Consider the following 17,675-nt stretch of genomic DNA (forward strand, 5'->3'; position numbering starts at 1 on the left):
AAGTAACGAACACGTGCGAAGCTACCCCCCGAGAGCTTCCCGCGGAGCACGCGGCGCGAACCAGGAAGAGGGGTTTGCGGGATCGCCAGCTCCGCTTGGTTCCTGGCAGCACGCGGTGCCCGGGAGACCCGGACTTTCAAGAAGCCAAGATTGTTAGAGACGGATGCGGGGCGGCTCCAAACGCGGGCATAAGCGGAGAAGCGAGTGTGCAAGTGCATACGGCCGCATTGGTGTACCTGGGAGGGCGCGGGTTGGGGTGTCTGCGAGGATCACAGTTTGCGGAGTGTGTGTGTGTGGGGGGGGGGAGGGTTTACACGTGCTCCTGCACACTTTCCCGGGTGTCTGGGGGAAGCGAGCGGCTCGCACCCCAGGAGCACGCAGATCCATCTTTGCCGAGGAATCTCTTTAAATATTCAGTGAGAAATAATGGCATTTGAAGCACCACCTATGGAAACATTATTATCTTCATTCTTCAACATCAGCCCCACTGATGGCTTCGTCTGTCTTTTTATCAAAATCTACTGTAACCAACAGGACCTGGGGAGAAAGAGCGAGGGGCAGAGGGTGTGTGTGTGTGCGCGCGTGTGTGTTAGGAACCGAGCGAGGGCAGAAGAGAGGAAAAATAAGGGGGAGAAAAGGTGAAGAAAGGGCGAACAAGGAGAAAGGAGAAGTTATACCAAGAAAAATAAAGTCGCCAGGAGGAAAACAGAAATATTCACCCGCACACAAAAGATTTAGGTTTAAAAAAAAGGGGGGGGGGACGCAAAGAAGCTAGAGAGAGTCATGGGGGAGCGCAGTAGGGTCCGGAGTACCCGAAACTCTACCCGAAGATTGGTGCCCACTTCGCGCGAACCGACTGCGTTCCTCTCCAGACTCCAGGGCGCTCCCGAATTGGGGCGTCCTTATGAGCCCTCTCCTTTCCCGATCGCGAGATAGGGCAGGGATTGTGTATCTGCACCCCCCTCCTCCCCATTACTCAACCGAAGTTTAGTTTGTCCCTCGGGCGCAGGACTTCGGGAACCTTGGAGCGAGGAGACCCTGAGGCGCGAGGGGGAAGAGCTAGGCTGAGACGAGGACTGAACCTCAGGTTCGCGGGCGCCCGAGCCCAGCGGAGGGAGTGCGGACCCCGGGATCCCCATTCCGGGCTCTGGGGCTCGGGTGGGGAGGCTGCATCCCAGCCTGGGGAGATGGAGCTGGTGCGAAAAGTTTGGGCGCCGCTGTCGGCAAGTGCCTGAGAAGTGGAGGCGAGCTTCTGCCGGGCCAGACAGCTGCGGACAAGGACCCCCCGCTTTCACTCCCGGCTCAGCTCGGCCACCTCGCCAGGAGCCCGGGGCACGGCCCCCTCCCCCAGGTCGGGGAGCCCAGGGGTCCCGGGGACTGGCCTTGCCCGGAGCCCGGCGGGGCAGGCCCGCGCCTCCCGAGGCCAGGGGAGGGTTGCAGCGTGCTGGGTAAGCGGCAGCCCCTCCCCTCCCCCCGGCTGGAGCTGAACTCGGATCCCAGGCCGGTCCCCGCTCGCCGCCCGCCCCGGGATCTGCGGCGCCACGGCCGCCGCCGCCTCCCCGCGGAGTGACGCACCCTGCAGCCAACCCGGGCAGCCGAGGGGGAGGTCCGGGAGGGGTCCTGGGCGGAGCCGGGCCGCCCCCTTATCCCACGGGCTCGGGGCCGCTTCTCCCGAAAACTTCAGCCCTAATTGTCCTGGGAATGTCCGAGGTAGAGAAAGGGAGCGAGGGAGCAAGCGAGAGGCTGGAGGATCGGGGCCCTTTGAGGAGGATCGGGGTGGCGGGAGAGCTGCCCCTCCCCCCCAAAGCCCCAAACCCGTCATGTTCCCAAACCTTTCCTTGGTCCTCTTCTCCGCGCCCCGCGAACCCGGGATCCAGGGGATGGAGAACTCGGGGCGAAGGAGCGCCGAGCCAGGCGGCGAGCGGGAGGGAGGCCTGGCCGCGGGCGGGAGGCGGACCGGCGTGGGGCTGGCTCTTCCCCACTCGCTTATTTTTTTTTTTTCAATGGGTGTGGGGGTGGGCTGCTTTCTGGGAGCTCTTAAAGAAACGAAGAAACACTCAAGAAACGGGACTTCCTCCCCCCAAATCCCGCCACGGGACTCCCTCCCCCCGCGGGCCGGCGCGCCTAGCGCCGGAGTTGGGAAGTTCGCCGCGCGCCTGCAGCCCGGGTCCCCAGGCCCCGCCGCCCGGCCCCACCCCCCACCCGGGGAGGCTTAATTCCGGGGAGGGCATGCTAATTTGGGTCGGCCCAGCCCTGGATGGGGGAGCCGAGGGAGGGAGGGGGGCTCAGGCCGGGGTGCCTGGTGCGCAGAGGCGAGGAGGCAGGCCCCCGCTGGCCCGGCCGCGGAGTCCCTGGCGGTCGCGAAGAGGGTTAACCCAGTGTCGGGCGGCGCGGCGCGCAGAGCCAGCCCCGCGGCCGGCTTATTGGGCCAGCGCGCGGAGAGACAGGGGTCTGCAGCAAATCACGAACTAATTGATTAAGGCGAGCGGGTTTGAATAGCGCTGGCCCGGTGCCAATCGCCTTTCAAAGAGCCCCTCTATGATTAATCGCAATGCATTATTGATAATCATAATTATAGCAGGACACATGCGCGCTGCGCCCGGGGCCGGGGAGCCGGGGAGGGGGCGGGCGGGCCGGCGGGCGGGGGGAGCCGCCGCCGCCGCCGCCGCTCGATTTCCGTAATTTTGAGAAGATTTTTTTTTAGTAATTTTTTATTCTGCCCCAGCTGATGTTTGAGCCAGCATGTCGCGGAGGAAGCAAGCGAAGCCTCAACATTTCCAATCCGACCCCGAAGTGGCCTCGCTCCCCCGGCGAGATGGTGAGTGCTCCGGACCGCGCCGCGGACACACACACGCGCACACACGCACTCGCACTCACACTCACGCGCATTCGCACCCACGCACACGCGGCTGGCCCCTGCGCCCACCGCCCCGCCGCGGCGCCGCCGCCGCGTCCCGAATCGCCTTTTCGACTCCGCGATTTTTTTTTTTTTCTTTTTAATTTTCAATTTGCCTTTGCTGGGCTTCCCCCCTTGCAATGGGGAAGGCAAACACTTCTCTCGGCAGGATCTTTCCGGAGTTGTTGGGTCCTCCTGTGGGGAGGAGAGAGGGCACGCCGGCCTTGCTTCTCCGTCCCGGCTTTTCCGCCAAGCTGCGGCAGGGGCCCGGGTGCCCGGCGGGGCGCGGGTGCGGGCAGAGGCCGTCGGCCCCTGCCTGCGCGGGGCTGCACGGGCTTCCCGGCCCGCGCCCGGGGCCCCGGCCTGGCCTCCGCCGCCCTGGCCCTGCTGCCTGAGGGAAGGAAGTTTACTTTGTGCTCTGGGCTCAACTCGGAACGTGGGGGGAGCTCCCTGCGTCGCGCTCCCCCTCCCCCCAACGTTCCCACTCCTCCTGGGCCCGCACCGCGGAATGGGGTGCCTTTGGGAGTTCGGAGCTGCAAGAAGATGGGGACCTGTGTTGGGGCGCCCGCGCCTGACACACCGGGGTGGAGGCCGGAGTGGAGAGTGCTCTTTGCTGCTGGGTGCTCCCCAAACTGAGTGCCGGCAGACGGGGCAACAAAGTGTCGGGGTCCGGCTACCCAAGTTTATCCCAGCATCTCTTCTCCCAACGCATGCATCCCCCGCGCCCCCAAGAAATCTTTAAACTCGGTTGGCTCCCGCTGAGGATCGTGGTACCTTGTACTTCCAGGAGTCGTAAGGGTCGTTTTTTCCAGAGTTGGGGGGCTATCTAGCCACGAGAGAATCCCCCTAAAACAGAGGCACTAGCTTCTTACGATGGAGACGACAACTGAGGGATCCCGAAGGGAACGAACAAGTCCAGAACAAAGTTTGTGTTAGGGAGCTAAGGCCGAGAGTGGGAGAGATCCGGTCAGGGAATCGGGGGTACAGAGGGAGGACACCTCGAATCCTTCCTTATTCCTAAAGGTGTTTCACTTTAGGGGCCTCCGAGCTCCCAGGCCCAGGGCCAGAGGCGATGGAGCGGTGCTCGGGCTCGGTTCCCCGGGCACAATGTTTGCCCCTCGGCTGCGGAAGGACGAGGGGCAACCCCCAAGCGGTCTCCGCGACTCGAGATGCTCCAGTCCCGGGCATCATTTTGGGGTGTGGAGGAGGGAGCTGGACCCCGATAGGGCTCCAAAGCGTGCCCTTTGGTCGGCACCTCTGTCCCCTAAACTCTGCGGCCGCCCGGGCCCCAAGGTCCCGGGGTCCTTCCTGAGAGGCCTGCTTCTCAGCAGAGCTGGGGCGCAGGGACCCGCGCAGAACCCAGGCAGAGAAGCGAAGGGACTCCCACCCCCTAAACCCCGACTGTCCTGAAAGGGGACTCCTGGCGTGGGGGGTCCCTTAAGAAATTGGGGAGAACAGAGACCGATTAAGGAATTTGTTTACAATATTTGCTCCCTCCACCCCAGTACTTTCTCGAGCTTCAAGCCTTACCCAGAGCCTCTGCGATTTCTCAGTCCTCGGAGAAGAACCCCTGATCCCCGCTTTCCACCCCAGGCGAGACCGGGTAGTCGAGGTACAGTGAGGTGAATTACCCAAGGCCGCTGCCACGGTATTTTTCTGGGTTTTTCTCAGCTGGTTTCTTCTGCATCTCACTCCCACACCCATCTTTCCTAAAGTTTCTGGTGAGACCTTCCTCACAGTAATACTGTTACAGTTAACAGTTTGTAGAGGACCAAACCTCATGGGAGGAGAGGCAAGAGTTTTGTAAGTCTTTTTTTTTTTTTTTTTTTTTAATAAATGTGTACTGATTTTCTATATTTTCAAAAAAGAAAAAATAAAGGCTCAGGCTTCCCGGAGAATTGATGCTTGCTAGATCTTTGCCTTTTTCCTGTCGCCTTCTGAATCCGGAGTTTTTAATAGTTAAGGCTTCTCATAAAGCGATAGCATAAAAGGAGTTCACTACCTCTGACCATTATTATTTATTAGGACTGTTTTTTTTTTTTTTTAGTTTATTTGAGCTTTGAGGTAAGTTACTTAAGTCACTGAATCAAGTTTCCTTTCTTTCTTTTTTCCCTTTCTTTTACTTTTTTCCTTCCTTCCTTCCTTTCTTTTTTTTCTTTTTTATCCCCAAAAGCTGGTTCATTGTCCTAAGAGGCAGTAAACTGTTAGGGGCACCGTAGGAAACACTCGCCTCCCAGCCCCCTTTCTCACCTCTCCCTACCCCCCTCCTTTTCTCCAGTTGTAATGGTTTTAGATTATGACTGTTTTTACATGGTTGAACAATAAGTTTAGGAGAAGCTGCCTAGAGGGTAGATTTTGTAATAGGGTTACAGGATTTAGTATGTTGTAATAATATTAGTACACAACTAATCCTCCTCCATGTCTGATTTACAGGAGGGCCTTACACACTCCAGTTCTTTTTATTTGGGAATAGTTGTGAGCTACAGAGAACTGAGAGATCATGACTTGTCTCCAAGTTACCTTTAAAAAGTCACCACCTTTCATGCAGTATATTCAGCAACCCATTCTTCTATCCACCCAGAAAATACACTTCAAAGAGTTGTCGGGTTCTGTTTTTTGGTTTGCCGGTTTGTTTTAATCTACACAAAATTGTTAAATTTTTAGAAGATAAACCTTTCCTTAAACAATGTGGTTCCTTTTTTTTCTATCTTGAAATGGGCTTACAATATGGCAAATGAAATGCTGAACATACCAAATGAAATCTAGTCGGCAGTGCCCTTAGCAGATGCTGGCACCTCCAATTTCGTGACCTCGGCCCAGAGTGGGAGCTAGAAAAGTTTGTAGACCCCAGTTACCACAGCCCTGAAGGAGTGACTCCCAAGGCCGGGAGCAGCCAGGCTTGCTGTGCTGCATGTCACGCCTGTGTGTGTTTAAGTGTGTGCGCGCGTACAAAGAAAATCCCAGCCAGGCTCAGCAGCCCCGAGGATAACTTCATCGGAACAAGTTCAAGAAAACAAGATTATTTGGTCAGTCTTACAATGTTCATATTTTACTTCTACTTTTGGTGCAGCTATAAAACCCTAAAATAAACTGGGGGATTTTTCTGTTTCCTATGAAACCAAGATTTTGGCACCTTACTTGTCTCTTAAATGATATTCAACAAGTCTCGAATTACTTGTAGAAAGATGACTGCCATTGGGAAAATTATTTACCGAGATAAATAATTCTGAGGAAAGGGCACATTAGAATCTAATGATTTTATATGTGGGTTCTTTACTAGAGATTTGGATTTCAGAGGGGTGTGTGTGTGTGTGTGTGTGTGTGTGTGTGTGTGTGTGTTGGGTTTTTCTTCTTTGGGTGGTGTTTTTAAGATTCCTGGAACTACATGGATGGCCCACTCAGACTCCATTCATCTATTAAGAAAGGATTTCGGTGCCCAGCCTTTTCAAGGAAAAGATCATATTGGAAGAAAGATAAAAGCATCATGAACTGGAGATAACACCCTGCCTCTCATATAAAGTATCATAAAAATTCCTCTTATTTATATTAATAATGAAATTCCATTATTTACCGAAGTAATTTACTCATTGTGAGCAGCTTAATGGCAACACATTGATTTCTGGGCCCAAAGGTTAGAGAGAACTGTAATTAATTGCTTTTTTTGAAAAACCGACACCTGCACGATAAGGCAGTTGGAAAGTACTCATGTTTAATCAGGCCTATTTTAAGTTTGTGGTATAATGGAAGATTCTGGTTGAGAAAATGCAAACTGTTTAGGGGGGATTTGCTGCAGGCTGTACATACTTCCAAAAATGTGACAAACACACAAACAAGCGAAGGGTGGATGGACACGAGAGAGCGTGTGTGAAAGTGGATTTGTGATACCGAATGTTTTGTGATTTATTTTACATCCAGGTTCACCTATGGTTTATAGGCACGAGTGCCAGTTTATAGGTTATTCTTTGGGGACTTTATTTCATTTCTTTCTACTTTCGCAGGTAGCAAGTTGTCTTGACCCACAGTCCTTTAGAAAGCAGAAACCCAAATTTTTAACGCAGAGATCTTACCGAAAAGCTGGGGGAGACTTTGACCAGCAAGTTCAGTTTTTTTGAAATTGGGAAAAGCCAAGCTCAGTGGAGGAACCAGAACTAATTCCTTCTGCAGACTTAATTCGGTTTTTCTAAGGTACCTCCTGATACAGCTAGCCCAGTCTTCCCAAATATTCTTAGATTACCAAAACGGCAGTCATTGAGCAGTTGAACGAAGGAGATGGTAAATTATCCCAAGAACCAGCACCCCTCCCCCTCCAAAAGAAAAAAAGTCGGTGTGCCAGGCTTTGGAAAACCTAGATGTGTCGAGCTGTTTTAACCTTTGCTAGCCTCCTCCCATGCAGAGGTGACAAGGTCCAGATCATAATATGTCCTTCAGAATCTTCCCAGTGACCCCCAAATTGAGTCTTGCTAGTCACTTAGCAGGAAGTTCGAAGTTTATTTTAGTTTCACCTTATCAGCTTGGCTTCTTTTCCTAACCTTATTCCCCTGTCACCCTCAGATGCCAGACCCCCAAAGGGGAAGATTGACAGGTAGTTCCCATAGCTCAGTTTTACCCTCAAACAACAGGGATTTAGTTTCTTGTGCCTTTGCCAATGTTTATGTAGTCAAAGTTTAGATCTCGCCTTAAGCAGTCTCTTTTACGCGTCACTGGAAGAGGAAAGCCACAAAGAAGTTTTTGAACAAACCCTTGCAACTGGAACCCCATCTAGTGTTCAGTTTGATTCATCCAAGGGGAAGACATTTTCCCCTTTCATTTATTGTGTACATTAGGTGGGCTGGTATCACGATTTTCAAAGGACTGTCTTGTCCGTGTTGTTATTTTTTCAGAGATTTTTCCCTTGTATTCTTCCCCTCGAGAATACGCTAATCCCAGCCAGAACAGTGAGGGGACTTGAAGGAGGCCAGTAAAATGTGTCATGTGGTTGCATATCCCATAGAAGAAACTTAAGACATTACAGAAAATATGCAGAGCATATGTGGCGGTGTTGAAAATTGCTTTGGAATCTTAAGCTGGACATTCGGATGCAGGTTTTTCCCAGGTCTGTGAAAGAAAAAGAAAACAAGAGAAAAGACCAATCAATCAAAAATGTTTGTGATAGCCTTTCGAAATTGGTCTACAAAAAGGAGCAGCCAGTTAAAATGATAGGTTCCAAAATCACAATCTTGTGAGGTTTTATTAAAAATGTTAATGTGATCTGAGGGTAATGGGAAGTAAAGTGAAGGGTCTTTCCGGGGAGCTCCAAAAAAGAAAACGCAACATGGTACAGTAGGGCTGTTGTGTTGTTTTGTTTTGTTTTGTTTTCCTGGATGGCTAAACCTTTCAGTGTGGGGCATAGTTGTATTTTTGTTTTCTCAGCAGACAGATACACTGGAACACTTCAATTTTCTGTCTCCTATTCTGCAATGTTTAGTTCAGATGATGAAAACTGACACATTTGAATTGGGCATCAAGAACCTAAACAGTACAATGAGAACTAAAACATCTGGGATTTTCATATACATTGGCTGGAGCTATAAGATCACCTCCTCTCCTGACCCAGAGCGGGGAAAAGAAACCCAGAAAATTCCAAATATCTTTTTGTGTGTACATACTTAGAAAACCACTACTTCTTAAATTTTTCTATATGACCACGATTACAAAATTAATTTGTATGCAAAATCCATAGAAGAGGAACTGGAATATTGTTTTCACCATAGTACAGGGAACAAGGCAACTGTATTTACTATAAGGGGGTCACCAGTTGCAATCCTGTGTAACAGATTATTGAGAGAGATGCAAGATAGCAAATGGTCAGAAAAATGAATTAGAACATGTTTGTGTGTGTGTATATCTTATTACAACTTAAAATATTTCCTTTGGTAGTTAAAGATTCAAACTAGTCCTCATGTTTTGTCTTTTTTTTTTTTTTTTTTATAAAGCTGCTTCATTGGAATTCTGTTCAGAAGGCAGATAGATTTAAAGTTAAGAACTATTATAGTGTAGCGACACCTGCTTTTGAAATAAATCAAAATAGATATCAGGATTTTTTTTTTTTTTGGTGTTCATAAACATCAGGAAATTAAATTATTTGACTCTACAGTGAGATCAAATGTCAGCTTATTAAAATGTGAAAATCTAAGCTAAAATATGGGCAGCTTTTTTTAAACACAGTCTCTTTCTTAGAAGAAGGCAGGCACTTATTTTTAAATGTCTATATTTTCCATCCAGTTAGCACAACCCTAAATGTAAAAATGTTCAGGTCAAAAAACTTGAAAATTCTCAAGTGAGTCTTGAAACAGCACAAATGCAGAATTGGAGCACAGGAAAGTAATAATCAGCTAAATCCTGTAAAGTAACCTTTTTATTTTCTCTCTATATTATGAGAATATCAGATGTTTGCAAGTTATAAAGAATTAAAAATGCCCTTTAATCGTGAGCACAGATGTGCTAAATATTTGAAGCAACTGCATTGTAATGTGTACAATTGATGAAGTCAGTTTTCTGATTTCCCTTGCTAGTTATTTAGTTCTGAATCTGTCATTATTTGTCTAAGCCCAGCTGACCAAGCAAAACTGTGTTTTAAAGTGGCTTTATGTTTTGATAAATGTGAGCTGGTTGAAAAGTATTTTCCACTGAATGCAGAGCTTAATAGAACATGCTGACATAATAGTTTTAATGCATTTTGTTGAAAATGTGTGAACAAACAGAATAGCTTTTGTTCCTTCATAATTGGCTGTAAAAGTAGATGGAAACATAACCATTACATATGGAAATGTGCAAAGAGAAAGAAATAACATTTCGGTTGAATATATTAGGAATTGCATTTCCTAGTTTAAAATAAGCATCTGAAATGGATGCATCATTTAAAATTGGTTGTCAAAATAAGAAACTTTAAACAGAATTTTTGTCACATTATTTTCATCCCAAGTTAAGCAACATAACTTTAGCGTATTTTGTTTACATTATTTTAAAGCAGTGAGAGAGACAGAAAGGGCTTAAAACAGCACCTTGAATGTGCAGAGGAATCCTGTGCCAATTAGGATGATTAAACGTTAAATTAAAACTGAATCATTATTGGTATTTTCTGCTCCAATCAAGATTTGTTTGGTATTGTTAATGCATTTTGCACTATACCCTTGCGGAGATTAAAAGATGGGTATTAGGAAAGCTAGCTTGTTAAGTATAACTTAGCTACTCAAATAACCCTCCCAGTGAATAAAGTGCGCATACATTTGGCATACTTTACCAGGGCTTCTAATCAACTGTGGTATCACTCAAGGCAAACAGAGTTAAGGAATTTTCAGAAGTTAGTATTTGGGTATTAATTATATTTTCTGGAATGCAAAACTACTCAAGCTTTTCTTTTCTTTTTCCTTTTTTTTTTTTTTTCATGTTTACTATAAAGAGGAAAATGGCAGGCTCTTTTGAGTCAACTCTAAGTTTACTGAAAAAGCATTTTGATTTTGCGTTTATTCATATTTGCAATTAGTTTTTTTTTTTCCCCCTGCAAGTTTTCTGGGAGATTCAATTTGGAAGTCATGGAAACTAACTATTATCTGATTCAGTTCTGCAGAAAAGCACACAGGGAGGTAATCCTTGAATTAAACAGTTTTTTTTTTTTTTTTTTCACAGCCTTCGGAGATGACCACACACCATTTGTACAACAGAAGTTGGTGTTCCCCATGCTGGGCAAACAATGGGACGCCATCCTGTCTTTGAATAGGATGTTAGCTTGGAGTTGGAGATTTTTATGTTTAAAATGGATCTTAGTGAGAAGAAATCTGAGCAACCAGTGGAAACAAACATGAAATAAAGGGATTTTATAATGAAAGGTTCAGGACAATCTGTTAAACAATTGATAACAGTTAAGAGCAAACTGTTTTTAAAGGCATTCAGACAAGGAGAATTGCAAAGCATTTCCAAACTGGAAACCAAGAATAATTCTTCACTTCCCCTTAACTGCACATCTTTCTTTAAGTTGATGTTTAATCAGAAATGTAAATCCTGTGCCAGTTTTTATACATAGAAAGAGCACTTTTGTTGAAATATTTAGAGGCATAATGTTGCCATTTGGAGCATAGTGGCATATATTCCTTGATTAGTGGGATGGTAGCCATAGTTGCATTCTTTAATTTTAAAAATAAACATGCCACAGGGTGATATATAGGTGCCAGGCAGGCCTTGTAACGGATTATGATCATTGTGTTTCTCTCATGTGTGTGTGTGTGTGTGTGTTTATGTGTGTGTGGCGCACGTTGCTTTCTCTTTTGTATTCAACTGAGTCTTGAGCGGTCTGGAGGATTTCTTACTGATGTGGCTAAAGTGTGCTTGTCACGGATCAGACGTAGCTCAGGTTCTAGGTAGGGGCTGGAGGTGATTTTCAAGTTGTCAGTCTTCAACTTGGTGATGTGCATTTTTTTTCCCCTTGTCAACCACTGATTGGAACCTGAATGACTACAAATTAGTTTAGTGACAGAACAAACTGTCACAGATATCTTTGAATCAGTTGAAAATGAATAAGGTTGACAGAAACTCAAGAGCCTAATAAGTCCTCAGGATGGTGGCTGGACCGTCTCTGGATGAGTAGACAATAACGTGTATAAAATATCGGAAATCAATATTTTGCTATGGAATTTCATTATGCACCAATGTCTGCAGTTCGCAGTATTTTATATTTTGATGGATTACCTGAAGGTCATGGCTCTCGGAGATACCAGATTGATAGGAAGTCCTCCAACAGCCTAAAAATTTAATCATGATTGTTCTTAGGGAATATTGATTGTTTTTCAGGGGCCACAGTTTTGAGTTTCGCAGGGAGAAAAGAGTTGATCAACCCCTTTCTCTCTTTTTGAAGTCATGGATGTCTGGGTGTCCTGGCTCACTCGCTAACCCTGCTCCTTTTGACGTTTGCAGGAGACACAGAGAAGGGTCAACCCAACCGCACCACTAAGAGCAAGGATGCCCACGTCTGCGGCCGGTGCTGCGCCGAGTTCTTTGAATTGTCAGATCTTCTGCTCCACAAGAAGAACTGTACTAAAAACCAACTAGTTTTAATTGTAAATGAAAGTCCAGCCTCCCCACCTGAAACCTTCTCCCCCAGCCCCACTCCGGATCATCCCGAGGAACAGATGAACGACACGGCTAACAAAACAGAGCAAGGAGACTGCAGTGACCTGGCGGAACCGCACGGACCGGACAGGGAAGAGTCCATGGAGGTGGAGGCCCCAGTGGCCCACAAAGGCGCCAGTGGCCCCCTGAGCAGCGGTGACGACAGCAGCGCCCCCCCAAGCTGCAGCAGCGGCAGCTCCTGCACAGGTACCTCAGCGATCACAACCTCTCTACCTCAACTCGGGGACCTGACAACACTGGGCAACTTCTCCGTGATCAACAGCAATGTCATCATCGAGAACCTCCAGAGCACCAAGGTGGCGGTGGCCCAGTTCTCCCAGGAAGCGAGGTGCAATGGGGCCTCCGGAGGCAAGCTGGCCGTCCCGGCCCTGATGGAGCAGCTCTTAGCTCTGCAGCAGCAGCAGATCCATCAGCTGCAACTGATCGAACAGATTCGTCACCAAATATTGCTGTTGGCTTCTCAGAACACAGACTTGCCAACATCTTCTAGTCCTTCTCCAGGTACTGTACGAACATCTGCCAACCCCTTGTCCACACTCAGCTCCCATTTATCTCAGCAGCTGGCGGCAGCAGCTGGGTTAGCACAGAGCCTCGCTAGCCAATCTGCCAGCATCAGCGGTGTGAAACGGCTCCCCCCCATCCAGCTACCTCAGAGCAGCTCTGGCAACACCATCGGTCCACCCCACAGCGGCTCTTCCCCCAGCGTTCACGTACTGGCGGCGGCAGTTCCCACCCCATCCTCGGAAAAAGTGGCTTCGGGTGCGGGTGCCTCCCACGCCCATGCCGGCAACCCCGCGGTCTCGGCATCCTCCTCACCAGCTTTTGCAATAAGCAGTCTATTGAGTCCTGCATCTAATCCACTTCTACCTCAGCCGGCCCCTGCTAACTCGGTTTTCCCCAGCCCTTTGCCCAACATCGGAACGACGGCAGAGGATTTAAACTCCTTGTCTGCCTTGGCCCAGCAAAGAAAAAGCAAGCCACCAAATGTCACTGCCTTCGAAGCAAAAAGCGCTTCGGACGAGGCCTTCTTCAAACACAAGTGCAGGTTCTGTGCGAAGGTCTTCGGAAGCGACAGTGCCTTGCAGATCCACCTCCGTTCCCACACCGGAGAGAGGCCGTTCAAGTGCAACATCTGCGGGAACCGGTTCTCCACCAAGGGGAACCTCAAAGTCCACTTTCAGCGCCACAAAGAGAAATACCCTCATATCCAGATGAACCCCTATCCCGTGCCTGAGCATTTGGACAACATCCCGACCAGTACCGGCATCCCCTACGGCATGTCCATTCCTCCAGAAAAGCCGGTCACCAGCTGGCTAGACACCAAACCGGTCCTGCCCACTCTGACCACTTCAGTCGGCCTGCCGTTGCCCCCGACCCTCACCCCCTTCATCAAGACCGAAGAGCCAGCCCCCATCCCCATCAGCCATTCTGCCGCCAGCCCCCCGGGCTCCGTCACAAGTGACTCCGGGGCTCCCGAGCCGGCCTCGAGAAACCCGGGTGGGCTCCCAGAGGAAGCGGAAGGTTCCACTGGGCCCCCCTCCAGTGGCAAAAGCGAAGAGAGCGGCGTGGTCCCCAGCTCAGCCCCAGCCGTGAGCACCGGCGTGCTGAGTTCCCTAGCATCCGACGTTGGCCCAGGCAGTGCCTCGACTTTCACCAACCCTTTGTTGCCGCTCATGTCCGAGCAGTTCAAGGCGAAGTTTCCTTTTGGGGGACTCTTGGACTCAGCCCAGGCTTCAGAGACATCCAAGCTTCAGCAGCTGGTCGAAAACATTGACAAGAAGGCCACTGACCCCAATGAGTGTATCATCTGCCACCGGGTCCTCAGTTGTCAGAGCGCCTTGAAGATGCACTACCGCACCCACACCGGGGAGAGGCCCTTTAAGTGTAAGATCTGTGGCCGGGCTTTCACCACGAAAGGGAACCTGAAAACCCATTACAGCGTCCATCGTGCTATGCCCCCGCTTAGAGTCCAGCATTCCTGCCCCATCTGCCAGAAGAAGTTCACGAACGCCGTAGTCCTGCAGCAGCACATCCGAATGCACATGGGGGGCCAGATCCCCAACACCCCAGTCCCTGACAGCTACCCCGAGTCCATGGAGTCTGACACGGGCTCCTTTGATGAGAAAAATTTTGATGACCTAGACAACTTCTCCGATGAAAACATGGAAGACTGTCCTGAGGGCAGCATCCCGGACACGCCCAAGTCCGCGGATGCGTCCCAAGACAGCCTGTCTTCCTCGCCTTTGCCTCTAGAGATGTCGAGCATTGCTGCTTTGGAAAATCAGATGAAGATGATCAATGCCGGCCTGGCAGAGCAGCTGCAGGCCAGCCTGAAGTCAGTGGAGAACGGGTCGGTCGAGGGGGACGTCCTGACCAACGATTCGTCCTCGGTGGGTGGTGACATGGAGAGCCAAAGTGCTGGCAGCCCGGCCATCTCAGAGTCTACCTCCTCCATGCAGGCTCTGTCCCCATCCAACAGCACCCAGGAATTCCACAAGTCACCCAGCGCCGAGGAGAAGCCACAGAGAGCAGGGGCAAGCGACTTTGCCAATGGTTTGTCACCCACCCCAGTGAACGGTGGGGCTTTGGATTTGACATCTAGTCACACAGAGAAAATCATCAAAGAAGATTCTTTGGGGATCCTCTTCCCTTTCAGAGACCGGGGTAAATTTAAAAACACTGCTTGCGACATTTGTGGCAAAACCTTTGCTTGTCAGAGTGCCTTGGACATTCACTACAGAAGTCATACCAAAGAGAGACCATTTATTTGCACAGTCTGCAATCGTGGCTTTTCCACCAAGGGTAATTTGAAGCAACACATGTTGACACATCAGATGCGAGATCTACCATCACAGCTCTTTGAGCCCAGTTCCAACCTTGGCCCCAATCAGAACTCGGCGGTGATTCCCGCCAACTCGTTGGCGTCTCTCATCAAGACAGAGGTCAACGGCTTCGTGCATGTGACTCCTCAGGACAGTAAGGACACCCCCACCAGTCACGTCCCTTCTGGGCCTCTGTCATCATCCGCCACGTCCCCAGTTCTGCTCCCAGCTCTGCCCAGGAGGACCCCCAAACAGCACTACTGCAACACGTGTGGCAAGACCTTCTCCTCGTCGAGTGCCCTGCAGATTCACGAGAGAACTCACACTGGAGAGAAACCCTTTGCTTGCACTATTTGTGGAAGAGCTTTCACAACAAAAGGCAATCTTAAGGTACCTCCCTCCATCTGTACCTCACCCAGACCCACCCCAGCAGCCCTCTTTCTCTCGTGGCCATTGACTGTTTGTAAGGTACGTTCCCAGAGTCTTCAGTCCAGATAGTCAGGGAGAGAGTTCTCGAAAGGGAACCTGTTGCATGTGACTGATGTGGAGAAATGTGGGTGCCCGTGCAGGTCGGGATCACGGCAGGGAGTAGGGCAGGCTGCAGCTTGCTGAACGTCAGAGCGCATTGAATAATTTGGTACCTAAGCGAAGCGGCGGCCTAGTCCTGTTGACTCGCTAAGTGCACCAAATGAATTGCTTTACCTACCAAGTCAGACAGCCCAGCGTTGCCATGGGGTATTGATTAAAGACCTCCATGTGGCCTGTGTGCTGCCCGTATCACTTAATAATTACAGTTCTCCTCAGCGTTGGCATCTATTTTTTCATAACTCTGCAGTCCAGCGTGGTTTGTCTCTCTAAGAACAGTAACGTCACTGCTCTGCTAATGGGTATTATGATAATTGATCATACAACATTTCCTACTGATATGTGTTGGAAAGAAAGCAAATATGCTTAAGTTCTAGAGCAACAGTTGAACACTCTTACTGTGTACATTTTTCTGTTGACAGAGTATTTCTCTAGAGATTGCGGCCAGTAATGTGAAATGAATAATTACTTTCTGGCTTTTTCTCTCCACGCACAGGCCCTCCAATGGGCAATCAGTGAGGGGCACTTTCTTCCCATCTGAAAAGGACATTTATAGGGTAAAAGGTGTCAGATGCAATACTTACCATGGCAATGAGAGTGGACATAACAATTCTCACCCTGAAAGGAGCTATCTGCGACTGACTGGCTTGCTTGAGGCCATTATAAGCTAAATACAGGTAATAAAAAAGGAGTAAGTAAGGCATCCTTGCCCAGGCAGAGGCAAGGAGGCCCAGGGCTACAGAGAGCAGACACCTTATTACCAGCAGACTGGAGTGGACGGTTCTTGTTACCCTTCCCACTGTCGGGCAGGTAATAAGAATAGACATTGCAGCCACTTGCCCTGTCGAGTGCTGGGATATGAGTTGAGACAGATTCAGCTATTCAGCTTCTCCCTTCTTCTCTCTCCCCTTTTTTTCTCCCTCCTCTCCTCTCTTCCCCCATCCCAGGTACACATGGGCACTCACATGTGGAACAGCACCCCTGCCCGCCGGGGTCGCCGGCTCTCCGTGGATGGCCCCATGACATTCCTAGGAGGCAATCCCGTCAAGTTCCCAGAAATGTTCCAGAAGGATTTGGTGGCCAGGTCAGGAAGTGGGGATCCTTCCAGTTTCTGGAATCAGTATGCAGCAGCGCTCTCCAACGGGCTGGCGATGAAGGCCAACGAGATCTCGGTCATTCAGAACGGCGGCATCCCTCCAATTCCTGGAAGCCTGGGCAGTGGGAGCAGCTCACCTATTAGCGGGCTGACGGGAAACCTGGAGAGGCTCCAGAACTCAGAGCCCAGTGCGCCCCTGGCTGGCCTGGAGAAGATGGCAAGCAGCGAGAATGGAACCAACTTCCGTTTCACCCGCTTCGTGGAAGACAGCAAAGAGATCGTCACAAGTTAAATCCGCTCTGGCTGGAGAAAGAGCATCCCCGTTCAGAATGAGACCCAGGGTTGCCTCCTACTCCTTGCCCCGTGCCCCCCACCTTCTGGTCCCCCCAGATCTCTGAACTACAACATTCTGAAGACATTCTTTTGTACCTTGTTCAACTTCTAGAGTTCTAAGAAAGCTTATTTATTAGTGATATAACCTGGCTTTGCAAACAGGATGCAAGCGTTAACTTTGGTCTTCTGTATTTTTGGACTAAATACTAATTGACTAGAGTCCTGTAAACTTGCTGTAACATTTATGGCAATTGCAAGTTGCCCTGCTAGGCGGTCTTAATCTGGCATTAACTTATTTTCTATATCCAGTTTAATATGAATCTGGTGTTGATGCAATGCCTCAGTGATGCATTAGATCTCTAATAAAATCTGTATATAAATGTACACTTTGATCCTGCTGGAAAATTTTATCAGCAAACACATTGTCTAATCTTTCGAAACAAATTTAAGGAAAGGACTGAAAGTACAAAATGAACTGTGTGGTTCTTTGAAAGGTTTGGGTTTTTTTGATTTTTATTCTAAAATTCAATCTGCTCTTTTTTTTTTTTTTTTTTTTTTGGTAGATTTAACCCTTTCCATTTTGAACTGCTATTTGTATCGTGCTTTTTACTTGAGTCGTCCTCAATGTTAATAAGTTTCTGTACAGTGATAAGCACGCAGAATTCTCTAGAGAAAATACAAGTGTTGTTTTGGTAGTTGAAACTAAGACGTAACATTTTGCCTTGTAGGTATATTCACAATAGAAAATGTGTGCTGGAATTTCACAATGCTGCTAAGTATA

The 17,675-nt window shown here is 49.0% G+C and overlaps 1 protein-coding gene across 2 annotated transcripts; it reads left to right on the top strand.

Annotated features, from left to right (window-relative positions):
- The first annotated feature begins 1,000 nt into the window (after positions 1 to 1,000).
- On the top strand, positions 1,001 to 17,278 carry SALL1 (spalt like transcription factor 1). Of its 2 annotated transcripts, none has more exons than XM_082369424.1 (4): positions 1,001 to 1,087; positions 2,726 to 2,818; positions 11,843 to 15,270; positions 16,413 to 17,278. In XM_082369424.1, exons 2-4 carry the CDS (start codon positions 2,743 to 2,745, stop codon positions 16,851 to 16,853), a joined length of 3,945 nt encoding a protein of 1,314 aa, XP_082225550.1. In that variant the 5' UTR covers positions 1,001 to 1,087; positions 2,726 to 2,742; the 3' UTR covers positions 16,854 to 17,278. The 2 variants fall into 2 exon arrangements, with proteins under 2 accessions (XP_082225550.1, XP_082225551.1); XM_082369425.1 differs by lacking the exon at positions 1,001 to 1,087 and adding an exon at positions 1,479 to 1,710.
- The last annotated feature ends 397 nt before the right edge of the window (positions 17,279 to 17,675 follow it).

This window comes from Balaenoptera borealis (assembly GCF_965194805.1).
Source record: "Balaenoptera borealis genome assembly, chromosome: 19".
Classification (NCBI taxonomy): Eukaryota; Metazoa; Chordata; class Mammalia; order Artiodactyla; family Balaenopteridae; genus Balaenoptera; species Balaenoptera borealis.